The sequence below is a fragment of the Cicer arietinum genome, chromosome 5 (assembly GCF_000331145.2).
Source record: "Cicer arietinum cultivar CDC Frontier isolate Library 1 chromosome 5, Cicar.CDCFrontier_v2.0, whole genome shotgun sequence".
NCBI lineage: Eukaryota > Viridiplantae > Streptophyta > Magnoliopsida > Fabales > Fabaceae > Cicer > Cicer arietinum.
The window spans coordinates 577,024-593,164 of NC_021164.2; the positions used below are offsets into that span (position 1 = coordinate 577,024).

At 29.7% G+C, this 16,141-nt stretch overlaps 1 protein-coding gene across 1 annotated transcript; it reads right to left on the minus strand.

Annotated features, from left to right (window-relative positions):
• Positions 1-1,264: 1,264 nt before the first annotated feature.
• Positions 1,265-8,041, minus strand: LOC101502022 (uncharacterized). Its single transcript, XM_004499519.4, has 10 exons — positions 7,723-8,041; positions 6,748-6,786; positions 5,753-5,876; positions 5,167-5,228; positions 4,584-4,651; positions 3,424-3,473; positions 3,133-3,202; positions 2,478-2,601; positions 2,094-2,210; positions 1,265-1,630 (listed from the first exon to the last, which is right to left on the minus strand). The coding sequence occupies exons 1-10, from the start codon at positions 7,960-7,962 to the stop codon at positions 1,532-1,534; spliced, it is 993 nt and encodes a 330-aa protein (XP_004499576.1). The 5' UTR covers positions 7,963-8,041; the 3' UTR covers positions 1,265-1,531.
• Between the last annotated feature and the right edge of the window lie 8,100 nt (positions 8,042-16,141).

Consider the following 16,141-nt stretch of genomic DNA (forward strand, 5'->3'; position numbering starts at 1 on the left):
TTTTATTTGAAATATTTTAATATTATTTTGAATATGTCAATTTATTAAGTTTTTAATATTATTTTATTTATATACCAAAATATTCAAATAAATTTATTTTATTTTATTTACAAACTAAAATATTTAAAGTTTATTTATTTATTTTATCCAAAAATAACTAAAATTTTTAAAATATTTCTATTAAATATTTAAAATTTTATTTTTAAAATTTAAATATATAAATATTAAAATTAATTACAATAACAATGGCCTAAAAATTATTTTATCAAATTCACAAATGCCAACTAATTGCCATTTTATTAATAAGTGTATCACATAATAAAAAATAGCAGGGGACCAAAAAAATTCCAATAATTTGTTAACAAGATGACCAAAAAAACTAGTTTTAAAAATACCAAGATTAAAATTTTGTTTTAATAAAATAGATGCATTTAAGCCTTTCTTATATTTGAGACTAAAGGGATAAATGTCTATTAAACATTAACGATTTTGTATAGTATTTTTTATTTTATTTTTTGATTCATATATAGTATCTTAATTTAGATTAGTTGTTATCAGACAATTTAATTTATTATTACTATTCGTAAAGATAAATTATAATTAATAAAAAATATTAAATAATAAATCAGAGTCAATGAATTTGTGTAGTATAATTTGTATATTTAATATCTTAATTTGTATATTTAAGTTTGAAATATAAATTACTTGTTTATAAAAAATAACGTTTTAAATTAAATTTTGAATATCATATAGTTTTTTTATAATGGCATATCATATAGTTTTAAAATGTCTTAATCTATTAATTGAAAATAGCATTAGTATTTAAAATCAACCTAAATCCAAAATAGAAAATAAATATAAATGATATACTATATAAGGAAATTAAATATGCAAATTTAATTTGGTTTGATATGTTTTTGTTTATTTTCCTTCAAAACGTCAGTACAAAGTTTTATTGTGATAGGTCTTATTGATAGATGGTAAAGATGCTAACGCGCATAAAAATTTATTCAAGAGCACAATGAATTTTTTTTTTTTTAATTTGTTGGGTACATAGTGAAATAATATCACACAACTAAAATGAAAAATGAGAAAAAAGAAAATGGACGTACAATCTTTGCGTGGAAAACCCTTTACAAATAATAACAAAAAAACACATAACAAATATAGAGAATTTTCGGTAAGTGGAAGAAATTACAAGACCTCTCTAAAAACAAGCAGATAACAATTACACTCTCTTTTAAAAATAACAAAATACAAAGACTAGGAGAAACCTTAATGGAGAAACTATATTTTCTTTTTTACTCTCAACAAGTTCTAGTGCTACATTGATTTCTGTCACAGCTTACTTCTGATCTATGCTACATTGATTTGAGTCACTAAACAAAATATTTAACTTAGCAGTATTCTGACTCAAATATCTTGGAGAAACAATGTCAAGAGATGCATTTGACTTAACTATTTTGTATAAATATTTCTTTACAATTTTCAATAACATGTACAAAAAGATTCCATTTGAAGAAAGTGGAAATTATAAAATAGCTGACGAATAGGTTGTAAACAAATAAGATAAGATCATCTTGTAGTCCCCAGATTGAAATCCAGTTTTGTGATCAACAAAGTAAGGAACCTGCAGAGGACAACTTTCATATTCATCTAAGGATTTAAATTGATAAATTAGAAGATGAATTATAAGTGCAAAACAGTTTGAATTTAAAGGAAATGCATTATAAGTGCAAAACAGTTTTACACTGTCATTCAATAAGCGTCAATTATTTTGATAAGTTGTGATTGGTTGTCGTTGTAAAGTAAATTTGCATGGACAATGCATATCTTATATTTCAATCTCTAATTAAAATATCAAACCATTAGTTTTCCAAACAATAAAAACCTTGCATTTTCTTTTTACTTAGTCAAATCTTTCTAGAGAAGGGTTCGAAAAGGGTTCGAAGTGCAGTACAAATATAGTGTGATATGGTAACAAAACAATTGCAGAATTTCTAACTACGGACAAATAACCAAAAGATCTAGAAGCATACAAATTTCATTTCAATTAAACTTATATGCAATTTTAAGTTCCCAAAAGTTGTTACCTCTTTAGATCCAGAAGCATCCAAGAGTAACTTCATTCGGCGAGATCCTTCTCCTACATTTTGAAGAATGTAAGGAAGTTCCAATTCGCATAATGCCTCGCGCACAATTCGAGCATTCTAGAAAAAGAAATATATCCAACAACAAAGTGAGAGAGTATGTATTTGATTCACAACATGACAAGTATAGCAAATCTTATGATCCTAACTATTAACCCCATTCTTACAAATGCATGACATGGTCACATTACATGAATGTCTTCATTCTATCAAGGTTGAATTTAAAGGAATGATAAGGAAACCAAAGTTGAGAAGATAGATAAAGTCCTCTACATGTTTTGCATTTCTTCCACAAAATGTAGATATAAAATTGAAGAATTATCTTACCGGGTTATTTTCATATGAGAAGAGCTCCAACTTTCCAGGAGGAGGGTCGAGGCTAGAACGTTCCCACAGTGTCATTCCTCTACCTGCTCGCAGAATTGTCGGCATCCATCCAGTGAAAATAGTACTGCAAAAAAGTGGTTGTTCTTAGAAAAGCAACCCCGGTTCAAAAGAAAACAGTTACGAAAAACGCAAACAAAAGTGGTTGTTGTTGATAACAAAGTTGGCCAACTGTGCTTGCGTTTCCGACTGCAAAACGGTTGCATGACCTATCTATTATAATTCAAGCTTAGATTACAACTTGTATTTAAATAATATGGTCCACTTTTACAAGATTACCCCTAAACCGTATTGCAGGGAATTTTGCCCTGCTCCAACGATCTGTCCACTTATCGGTAAACGATGAGGCCATACCCAACAATTTTTAAGAGCAAATAAATCAAACATTTATTTTTATCAAAGCCATTGAATTTATCTTGCCCTAAGATAAGGAACAAACTGTTTATGTCAGAGGCATGCTACACAACTTAGTTGCATGCTAATATGCTTTCAAATAAAAACCAATCAATAAAGAATATTGAACTCAGTTTTTATCCCCTAAAATACATGATAAATAATATTTTATGAAGTCATCCAAAAAAAGATTTAAATTTTATACCTCTCTAAAAGTCCCAATGATGGACTTCTACCTTCTCCATATTGCTCGAACAAGTATTTTACAATATCGCCTACAGCATGAAACCATGAGAGTATACAAACTTCAACTTCAACGGATCAAATTAGTTAAAATAATTCACAAAGACAAGGGATAAAATTGGAAAGTTAGGGAAGAAAATGAGGAGAAGAAGAATAATAATAAGCCATCAAGATGGATTAATCCAAACTAGATGCCACTTATATAAGCAGAAAGAATTTGGAGAAAGAATAAGGAGAAAGCTTCCTTTCTTACTGCTTTCATACATAGAAACGCCACTATTTTGATCAATGAGGAAAGGAAACCTACAAAAAGAACAACATAGTGACATATTTTAAACAGACTAAGTATTTTAAAGAGAAATGATTGTTAGTACAAAACGATTCATTAACAAACAACGTGGCAGTATAAATGAACAAATACCTCCTGTTTTCCGCCAAATATGCAAATAAGGTTTTTTGAAATTAAGCATTTAAAGGTGTTTTACTAAATAGCACCTCTCTATTTTAAAAGATAATGAAAACATCAAAATATTACATCAGTAAAGTAAGTTGAAAATGCATATACGCAACAGAAATGTAATAGAAATCAAGATTCAAGTACTATTGAAGTTGTTTTTCCAAGATCATTCAGCATATAAAATACAAAACGAAATATAAAAAGTTTGAGATGAGAAACTGATATGGCCTGTAGTTAGTTAGAATTGTTATTTTTTAGTGGTTAGTTTTAAAGGTAGGGAATTAGCTTAAATAAGTGGAGAGGGTAGAAGAGGGGACATGCTGTTTTGTTATCATTTGGAAACTGAGTATTAGCTCAACTATGTAAAGGGCTCAGTTGTGTTTGGATTGATGGAAAGGAATGGAATGACGTGGGACCGAATGAAATCATAATAGATTCAACTGATTGATTTGCTTGAAATAGAATGAAATGAAATGGAATATGGTGGAATGCTTTTCATCTCATTCCATCAAGCATCCCACTTTTTGAATGTTATGAAATGAAACAAGTATTTTTCTCCATTCCAACATGATAAAATCCAACCGATAGAGTGATAATCCGTTCTGTTTCTTTTCAATCTACTCTATTCCATCTCAAAGTATTCTTGGAAGAAGAGATTCTCCTTAGGTTTCTATTTTTTCTTTTGTCTTAACCTTCTGGTTTCTAGGGGAAAAGGGCAGTAGGAATCCGGATCTTAAGTCTCTGTTTGCAATTCAATAAGCAGCAAGTATTTTTTTCTCTTTTCCCTTAATCTTTTTCTCATCTATCTGGAATCTCAGAATTTGTTTCTGATTCCTAACAAATATACCCCCAAAAAACAGCTTTTGATTTTCAACACTCAGCAATACTGCAATAAAATCAGCAACATTTTAACAGATAAAAATAAACAAAAAAAAATAGCATAAAGAACAACATACTGCTCTCTGCCACCAGTTTTTCTGACCAGCTCTCTGTGTCTTACAGAACCCTTAGGACAAGGATAGACCTATTGAAAACACCAATAGAGTTAATATTAGGAGAACTGATAGACAGAAATCAACCATAAATCAATTCTTATGTCACAAATAAGTGTGACATTAAATCCAATTCTTTTGAAATTTGTTTGAATACTAGTGATCTTATGCACTGGCATAATGACTTGTGAAAACAACTTCATGACATGTCCCTATGCTGTTTTCAACTTATTTCCCTAAACTTACCATTACTTATGAAAATGACTTATAGCTTAAATGAAAACATTTGACTTTATAATGACTCATAACTTACTCACAAGCACTTACATGATAAACACTTATGTCGTAAGTGCTTAATTAAACTATTTATCCAAAAAGGTCCTAAATTGTTTAAAAGCTAACACACTAGATTCAACTTCCGTAAACATAGGCCACAAAATCATGGAGCCTATTATAATAGCAATGAATAATAATAGTGCTCCAATGAGAAGACAATACTCACTCAAAAGATATTGAATGTGGTTTATGTGATGAATCTGCAGCTTACCTCTACAGAAAGATCTAGTTCAGTCATGGCCTCCCGTACCCTTCTACAAAAGGGGCATGCCTCTGTTGACAAATAGTTTGGAAGATTTAAAAAGGGACAAGGACAAACTTCAATGATAAAAGAACAGTAGTAAAACCAAAAAATACAAAAACAAAAATAAAAGTTGGAGAGTCTTAGTTTGAATAAAGGTTCAATTGTAGGACTAGTAAAAGATAATTCTTCTATCATTTTGGTATAGCATTATCAACATTGAGACCATGCCTTGATGCTTATGCTAAAAAGAAATAAATTAACTTCTAGAATGTTGACAAATTTCAATAACCAAGTCAAAGAAGAATACAAAAAATGGTTGCTTGTTATTAGCTATGTAGCATCAATATTTTAATTTGAAGGCGTGTCTGGTATCCGACACAACACTAACACATATGGTTACATTCAACCACTTCTATTTTTTTAAATTATTATTACTGGTGTCTATGTTAGTGTCAATGTCGTGTCCATGTCTGTGTTGCTACTTCGTAGGTTATTAGCAATAGCATGAACAAGGATTCTTCCTTAACCCCTATCTAAAGTAGCAAAAACATACCAAATTCAAAAAGCTGCAAACTAATTGGAAGATTTGAATCCATATCTTTGTTTAGTGCACTGTCAACTACTGATTTTCTTCCCCATGCAAACCTTGATATGCTGGCCAAGGAAGACGTTGCTAGCTATCATCATCATCAAAACTCAAAGAGGTTAGTGAGTTACACGGCACATGCAACTATAAAGAATCCCTAGCATGTACTTGTCTTTATGCTCATTCACAAGGTAAATAACTCTATCACAGGAACAGAAGAGTGTTATCTTATAAAAAAATGGTATCAAAAGTCCAAGAACATGCTTTTTTTTAGGGAAGGAAAAGAGAGGAAAGGAATGATTGGAATATCTGGACATGAGTGATTCGCTTATTAAGATATTTTGGCCAAAAATTTCCTTCCTATTTTTTTCACAACTTCAGAAGCCTTTTATTTCAATGTACTACCTATGTGATAAAATGCATTACCATAATTTTAATGTTAATAGCACTACCTAAGGGCTAAGGTCCCTAGAACTCAAGGAATAGTACCCCAGATATTCAGAAAGACTGCCTTTAGAACATTTTCCTCATCCATACATTTGGGAATTATTTTTTATGATACGGCAAATGAGATACATATGTGGCAACTGAGTTTATAATATGGAAATGAGTTGTTTAGTTTGAATCCACCCATAGAATGTCTTGCATCAAATATAATTGCTTTTGAAGTGCACCTATACAACGACACAACATCAATTGAGTTTTTACATAAACGTTTCACTTGTTACATCATCAAAATTTAGCCTCTAAATACGTAAGTGGAGAAAAAAAAAATCAGACATTCTGAAAATTGGGTACAACAATCATGGATTTGAACCAAAATCGTGAATGAGACAATAGAGTAAACAAAATTGTATTTAATCATTAACTTAAAAACCTAAAAATGTAAGAAGGAAAAGCAAGAGAGGTTACAAAAACGGTTAAAAATAAATTTGATGAGATTGTTAAAAGGGTGAGCTCACCTCCAAAGCAAAATTGCGTTGCCCAGAAGGATCTCCTCCCTGCCAGACATAACAGATAACATAATAAAGAAGATAAGATAATTGATGTGTGTATGTATGTATAACAAAAATAAATTATCTTCAAAAACATATTCTATCATGAAGAAAAGCTATAAGAAATCACAAATCACATGATTGTACAGCTGAAAATGTCTCTCATATTGAAAATAAATTTGGGAGCGTGATACAAAGAAAAATTTCTTATAATATTTCATATTAATGGTTAAAAAAGATACCAAAAGAATACACGCAATGCTCTAATATATAGAGTTAGTACAGACTTAACAAACCAACTAGTACTAGCTATCTCTAATTACCTTTAACTAACTTTATTATCTCTAATACAAAAAATATCCAATATTAACAATACTACTATAGGAACCCAATAATTGGATTCTAAGAATTTAGAAGAAAAACACTAATATTTAAAAAAAGATAAGAAATAATAAGAGAGAACCTCTCTAAAGAAAATTATACACAAGAGAGAGCGGTTACACTTCTACACCAGTTTACACCCCTCAATTTCTAAAGTTGCTAAAAGATACTTTCGCTAGGGATTTAATCTTTATTTATAGGTTCCATGTACACTTAGATAAGAGAATGAAAGGATCATTAACTACCTACTAACAAACATAATAGTCTAACTACTAATTAGAACAATCATAACCAATTAACTACTTCTACTAATTAATTCTCTTTTATCAAAGTCCTATGGCCAACTAACTAACTTCCTAAACTGGTAAAAAAATATTCAATCTTAACAAAACTATACAGAATTTTAATATTAATTAATGCGGAGGAATTGGAATTTCAGCATAGAGGCAATGATCAATGACACTGTTCACCATTTTATATCATTAAATACATAAATACATAGATATAACATAGAGAGCGTTAAAAAAGAGTATAAATTTGAAGGGGGAGAAAGAGTATTACAGAGAAAAGCTTGAGCAAGGGACAGAGAAAGGAGAGAAAGGAGGTAGGAGTTGTAATAGTAGGTTGTTGTGAATCTGAATTTGATGATTTAGCAACAATTTTGATGAATCTGTTATTGGTGGCGCATTTGAGTTTGAATTTGAATTTGAGAGTGGAGGAATTTGGAATGCGTGAATTGTTAGTGCAGTATAGAGAATTGTGAGTTACTACATAATTGGAGTTGGAGCAATGGAACGACATTTTGTTCTATTTTTTGGGCTCACCCATCCAAAACTACTTCTACTATGGGAGGGAGGGAGATACTTTCTATTTCTACCTTACATTAATAGAGCCAAAATATGTGGGTTCACGTGTTTGTTTTAGAAATAATATTTTAGCTTCATAAAAAATTAGGTATTTTAGAAATTGTAGCGTTAAATATTGTAGAATTATTCAAATAATTTTAATTAAGTATTAAATAATTTTAGAATTTTATAAAAATGTGTAGAGTTGATCTACCCAATAAAAATATTTGATTTGATAATATTAGCAAATTCACTTTTTATATTAAGTTATTAACTGAAATTACTCATGAGAGAGTTACGGCCACGCGAACAATTGTCTCAGAATACCGGCACGACTACATTAAGAATGGTTCAAATTAGGTTAAAAAGAGACACAATAATATATATATATATATATATAATAAATATTTTAAATGGAGAAATATAAAGTTAATTAAAGGATAGAAAAGATTGTTAACAATGAAAAGAGGAAGAAGAGAACAACCACTCTAGGGTTTCATAACATAGAATGAACAAAACTTGAGTTAATAGGGTTACAATGAGTATATATACAAAATAATAGAAATGTCTAAAATACCCTTACTACTAATATATAATAACATTATCTAACATTTCCCCTCAAACTCACGATGCATTAACATGGAGCATCGAGAGTTTGTCAACTAAAAAATAGAAACGTTTAATGGAATGCATCTTTGTAAACAAACCAGCAATCTGTAAAGAAGAAGAGACAAACGGTAGAGTAATGGTTCCATGATGAAGATGACAATCAATCTCAATGTGTTTGGTGCGTTCATGAGAGACCGAGTTGTGAGCAATTTGAATAGCACTCTTGTTATCGCAGTGCATCGGAGTTAGCTCAGAAACAGAGATACCCATATCAGACAAAATCCAACGCAACCAAATTATTTCAGCGGTAGTGGATGCTGCATGATACTCAGCTTCTGTAGAGGAGCGAGAGACAATGTCTTGTTTCTTACTCTTCCAAGAAATAAGAGAGTCTCCAAGAAAGATACAAAACCTGTGGTGGATTTACAGTAGGCAACTTCAATCCCCAAGAAATAGCGAAGAGTTCCCAAGTCCTTCATCTCAAACTGTTTGGCTAACTGCAATTTCAACTCATTAATTCCACTAACATCATCACCTGTAATAATCATATCATCAACATATAGAGAAAGTATAATGCGACCATGAGTGGTGGACCTTATAAACAATGCAGAATCATGTTCACTAGAGCGAAAACCAAGAGAAGTGATCACAGTAGAGAATTTCTCAAACCAAGCTCGAGGAGCTTGTTTAAGACCATATAGAGCCTTTTTTAACTTACATACTTCCCCTGGATCATGAGAAACTCCTTGTGGAGGGACCATATAGACTTCTTCATGAAGCTCACCATTTAAAAAGGCATTTTTGACATCCATTTGGGAAATATGCCATTGACGAATAGATGCAACTGCAATAAGAGTACGAATAATGGTCATCTTGGCTACAGGAGCAAAAGTTTCTTCATAATCCATACCATATTGTTGAGAGAAACCCTTAGCAACAAGACGTGCTTTGTAGCGCTCAACTGGCCCATCAGACTTAGTTTTGATGTTGTATACCCAACGAGACCCAATAATACGTTTTCCAAGAAAAAGAGGTATTAATTCCCAAGTATTGGTTTTGTGCAATGCAGATAGTTCTTCTGTCATAACTTGCTGTCAAAGAGGATCAAGAGCAGCCTATCTATAGGAAGATAGCCCAGACAAACTGTGAATAGAGGTTAAGAAAGAAACAAACGAAGTTGAGTAAGTGGAATAGACAAAATCAGATAACTGATTAGACTTACGTTGATGGGAGGGATAACGAGAAGGATCAACAATCGCATGAGGTGGTTGGACAGTCGGGGGGACAAGAGGGATGTCATCATGTGGAGTATTAGTATTTGTCCTGCAATTCTCAATATTACAATCACTAGAAGCATAATCATTAGGACCAAACTGATCAATATGGGTTAGTTCAGAGCTCTTAGTAATCTGAGAATTAGAGGAAATAGAGTAAAAATTGATGTGCTCAAGAAAAACAAAATTACGAGATACATAAATTTTTCTTGCATGAGGATCATAACAACGATAACTCTTTTGACCATCCCCATAACCAAGAAAAACACACATGGTTGAACGAGAAGACAACTTATTGCGCTCTACTTGATGGCGAAGAACAAAACAAGTAGAACCAAAAACTTTCAAATAATAGTAATCAGGGGTATAAGTATACATTTTTTTCATAGGGAGATAAACCTAATACGATAGAAGATGGAATTCTATTAATAACATGAACAACAGTAAGAACTGCTTCTCCCTAAAACTCACTAGGAACTGAAGTGGACAACCAAAGGGAACGAGCAGTCTCTATAATATGATGTATTTCCTTTCAGCAACTCTATTTTGTTGAGGAGTATCAATACAAGATGTTTGGTGGAGGGTGCCATCATAAACAAGTAATTCAGAAAATTTATTAGAGGTATATTCACCACCTAAATCACAACGAAAACACTTTATAACAGAATTATGTTGAGTTTTGACCATTGCACGAAACATATGATAAATGTCTAAAAATTCAGACCGATTTTTCATAAGATAAACCCAACAATAACGAGTGTAATCATCAATAAACAAAACATAATATCTAGATCCACCTTTGATGAGAACCGGTGATGGACCCCAAACATCAGAGTGAACTAAATCAAATGGCGCATATGAAACGGAAACACTTTTACTAAACGAAAAAGCTGGAAATTTAGCAAGTTTACAACCACAACAATCTGAGATATCACAGGTTTGTAACTTTCCTAAGGCTCTAGTAGAAGCCAAATATTTTAATCTAGAAGCAGAAACATGTCCAAGGAGAGAATGCCATAAATAAAAACTAGAAGATAAGGAATTCAAGCGAAAACTAGATAATAAGTCAACAGTAGTTGTTGAGGCTGCAGTATCTGGGAGTCGCATGTCATCCAAAACATAAAGTTCCCCCTGTCTATGACATGTTCCAATCAGCCTTCCGAAATGTGGATCCTGCACACAACAAGAAGTGGAAGAAAATATAACCGAATAACCGATATCACATATTTGACTAACAGAAGCAAGACTCAAAGTAAGATTGGGAATATAATAAACATCATAAAGAGACATGTTAGGTGTGGAGATAGAACCAACGCCTGCTAGTGGCATAGGAGTGCCATCAGTAGTCATAACCGACACAGACGAGACAGGTTTCACAGATACAAAATATTTATCATCGTATGTCATTAGATGAGATGCTCCCAAATCAAGAATCCGTATGGAAGGAGATATACCTGACATACCAGACGAGTTCAAACCTTTAGAAGAGGTGGCATACATGGCATGTGATTGAGTGGCAAGAAGTTTTTGAAGTTGTTCTGCAATATCAGATGAGTATACAAAATTAGAACTATAGCCAATGGTAGGAGGAGCAGAAGCAACAACATTGAGCGATGGCCCCTTAAATTCTTCTTATGTGCTCTCCCCAATTTCGGACAATGTGCTTGAAGAGAATCATCCTTAACACCAGTCATAACAAATAATGACAGGAAAATACGACAAACACAATCACTGAGACAAAATAAATTATGGATAATTTGGTGTTGTGCGAGCACGATTTCTCCCCCTCCAGACGTCGTTTCGCTGATCCGACCGTTGAAGATGAAGACCTGAACGTTGCGAACCTGTTGCCCAAACATTATCCCGATCCAACAGTTAACGAATGCGCAATCGATGTTTTTATGAGACTGATTTAACAAAATGGGGAATATGGTTACTCTTCTCTTTTCTATTTTGGTGGTTGTCTTTCCTATCTAAATAGTCTATCTCTTCTTTATAGTAGATCCCAAAATCAATCAAAGCTCTTTGATACCATGTTAACAATGAAAAGAGGAAGAAGAGAGACAACCACTATAGGGTTTCATAACATAGAATGAACCAAACTTGAGTTAATAGGGTTACAGTAAGTATATATACAAAAAAAAATAGAAATGTTTAAAATGCCCTTACTACTAATATATAATAACATTATCTAACAATAAAGTCAATTCATTTTATTTATTTAATTAATTTATTATTCAATTAAATCATTATTTAATTCAATAATTCTTTCATTAAATTTTAACTTTACAATTTATCTAGTGTGACTCTATATGCTCTCACTTTATTGGCTATAATATAAAATATTATAACAATGAGTTACATCTAACAAAACCATGATCACTATTTATTGTGCAATAACTGTCTCTTCTATGGGAATCAAGTTGGTTTTGGGATCAATATTTATCGATCAATATTTATCTACAAGAATATATGAATTATTTACAAGAAAATATGATCAAGAATTGTTTACAAGAAAAAATACTCACAAGAAGATACATTTATTATTTGCAAAAATACTAGTGTATAACCCGTACGTCGCACGGAAACAAATTGACGAACTTAATAAATAAATTGTTATTTTAATATATATATATATATATATATATATATCAATTTTCATAAATTTTGTTAACATTAAATACATAACTTGACTTACAAAAATAATTTACAATGAAAAAAATAAAAAAATCTAATCATAACCTAATTTAAAAACTAATTTCTTACACGATTAATGTTACTGATGAAAAGCATGACTCCAATACCACTCTTTAATCTTGATGCCTTATTTTTTTATTCTCCAAATAATATTTTTTTCTTTCCAATAAAACTTATTATAAAACAATATTTTTAATTTTAAACAAATAAAAATAATAATTATTAAAAAATTAAATAATTAGATTAGATGAAATAATAATTTTTAAAATAATGGACATGACATATATAAATTAAGTAAATTAGTAAATGTAAAGATAAGTAAGTAACTTGATAATGAATTTTTATTTTTATTATTCAACATAATATGTTATTCATATGAAATACATGACATTTAAGAATTCATATAAATTTTGGTGTATCAAATTACAAAAAAGTTACAATACACGTAAAAACTATGATGATCTTTTATATTTGAATGAATCCTTTAAATTCTTTTATCTTTGAATGCATCCTTTGAATTTTTTTTGAATTTGCATGATATTTAAAAATAAATTTAGAATGTAAAATGTATAGTATATTAGTAAAATTAAACCTTAATATCACCAATCAAGACCATTTCCAGCGTAAAATTTATGTTTTGACGTTGACACGAACAATGTCACAATTTTATCAACCAAATTCTATGAATCCTTATTTGGAGAAATTGAAGCAACAAAATCTGATTTTTTTCAGACAAAGATAAACACAAAAATGAATAACGAATTTTGGTTAAAAAAAAATAACTAATAAGGAATTGTGTATATAGTAGATAAGGATATTTATAAGAGAGATCATTAGAGACGGCTAACGGGCAAATTAAGAAGAATAATTTTTTTAATTAAATTAATTTGAAGTGGCGGTCGCTAAAGTAGTGCTTCAAAAATAATTACCTTTCAATTGGTCACTCAATTCTCAACCAGGTCGTGCATTATATTTTATTTATATTTTATTTTTAATTTATTTTGCTATTTTTTAATTGGTCATTCACTTCTGCATTTCTCATGTAAAGCAAGTTTTATTTTTTTCTTAAAAAAAATCTTTTATTTTTAATTTATTTTTCTTATTTTTTAATTGACCATTAACTTCTCAACGAACGCATAGAAAAAACTATCAAGTCGTGGTGTATTGTATTTTATTTTTAATTTTTTAATTGACCATTAAATTCTCAACGGATGCATCGTGGAGAAAGATCCTGATGTAACAGAAGTTTTATGCTTTTCTTACAAAAAAACTTTTTATTTTTAATTCATTTCATTTATTTTTTAATTGGTCATTAACTTCTCAAGCATAAGCACGTATTATTTCTATTAATAGAAACTTAATATTTTCTTAACACTTTAGTTTGTTTGACACATGTCAAACTCGCCAATGTATCATATTTGCTTTATTATAATGTATAGATTAGTAAAATTAAAATATAAGCATGTAAAATAGTAGTTTAAAAAAAATCATTACACACCTTCACGATACGGTAAAAAACCATCACTTTTATATAAAAGTGTAGAATCCATATAATGAATTGTATTTTTTTTAATTCCTAAATAAATTTTATATTTATTTAAATATATTATTATTTTTCTCTTCGATAATCTAGAAATTAACTTGAATTAATGGCTAATAATACTATGTAAATTAATTTACTTAACTAAATTATTATTTTTCTCTTCAATATAACTATGTGGCAACACTGTTTTTAAGACGAACAACAACTATGTATGAGAAAATTTAGAATCGAATTTAATAAGACAAATCTTAGAAATATACATACACAAATGTAATTTTTTTAAACAAAATTTAAAAACATAAACAATAATAAAATATATATAACCAAGTAGTAATCTTTGTTTATAAATAGAATAAAATAACAATCACATATTGAAATAAATTTACCAGTAATTCATGTGAACACATCTACCAAAATAAATTTACCAGCAATTAAAACATTTTGAATTGACGTCAAATCAACTATTGTACCATTTTGCAGATTCAATATCAATGTTCCATGTATCGCACAAAGTTGTTGTACATGGCTCCCTTAAAAATGTTAATCTCAAATCGAGAAATAAAAACTCACCGTTCTTCAATTATAATAACAAATAAGATCGTGTATAATTTAAATTTTGAATTTATAAACAAAAGAATTAAACCTTAACATCAAAAGAATTAAACCTCAACATCATCCATCAAGATCATGTCCAGCGTAAAATTTATGTTTTGACATTGACATCTTACATAAACAAATGGTGTCCTTGTTCCATATACCAAAAAAAGTTATTAGATGCGACACCAACAATGTCACAACTTTATCAACCAAATTCCGTGAATCCTTGGAGAAATTAAAACAACAAAATCTAATTTTTTTTTCGGAGAAAGATAAACACAAAAATGAATAACGAATTTTGGTAACAAAAAAAACTAATAAGGAATTGTGTATATAGTAGATAATATGAATGATATTTATAAGAGAGACCCAAAAAGTGAGAGATCATCAGAGACGGTTAACGGATTACGGCGAATTAAGAAATGAAGTCTGTTTTAAAAACAATTACCTTTCAAAAACTGTCAAGTGCAATTGATTGTATTTTATTGTTATTATTTTTTTTAATTGGCCACTAAATTCTCAATCCTGAAACCTGAAATGTCAGATCGTGTATTATATTTTATTTTTAATTTATCTTCTTATTTTTTAATTGGCCATTAACTTATGCACGTTCTCACGTAATGGAAGTTTTATTTTTTTCTTAAAAAAAATCTTTTATTTTTAATTCATTTTTCTTATTTTTAATTGGTCATTAACTTCTCAACGGACGCATACAATATTTCAAAAAAAAATTGTGAAGTCGTGGTATATTGTATTTTATTTTTAATTTTTTAATTGCCCACTAAATTTTCAACTGATGTATGGTAGACAAAGACCATGATGTAACAGAAATTTTATGTTTTTCTTACAAATTTTTTTATTTTATTTTTAATTCATTCATTTTATTTTTTTAATTGGCCATTAACTTCTCGACAGACGTGCATATTATTTCTATTAATAGAAACTTGATTTTTTCTTAACACTCTAGTTAGTTGAAACGTGTCAAACTTGCCAATTTATCATGTTTGCTTTATTATAATGTATAGATGATTCAGATTTTGACAAAGGACAAAATATTGAATTGGACTTAATCATATTCCTATTTGTAAAAATTCAAGAACAATAATATCATTATACTCAATGAGATCTCATGATTAAGTCACACTTAATATTCCATAAATAAACTAAGTATCCTAATGACTCTACCACTTGCATAAGGAATGGAATTATGTTTTTAATAAGAAAAACGAAAGTGGAGGTTGAAAAGCCCAATGCATCATTATTTATATTTCTCTAATCCATTCGCTTAAATTATTAAAAGCTCAATCATATCTCATTTAAATAAAAATATTATATTGAAAATAAAATATATATATATATATATATATATATATATATATATATATATATAAAGTGTGTGCGCGTTATATTGTGTC

Excerpts from the sequence above, each read along its gene's own strand:
- LOC101502022 (XM_004499519.4), bottom strand. The coding sequence starts at position 7,962 with ATGTCGTTCCATTGCTCCAACTCCAATTATGTAGTAACTCACAATTCT. Across the intron at positions 5,229-5,752 it reads TTTGCAGCTTTTTGAATTTG|AGGCATGCCCCTTTTGTAGA; the intron begins GTATGTTTTTGC and ends ATTTGTCAACAG. Across the intron at positions 4,652-5,166 it reads AACTAGATCTTTCTGTAGAG|GTCTATCCTTGTCCTAAGGG; the intron begins GTAAGCTGCAGA and ends TGTTTTCAATAG.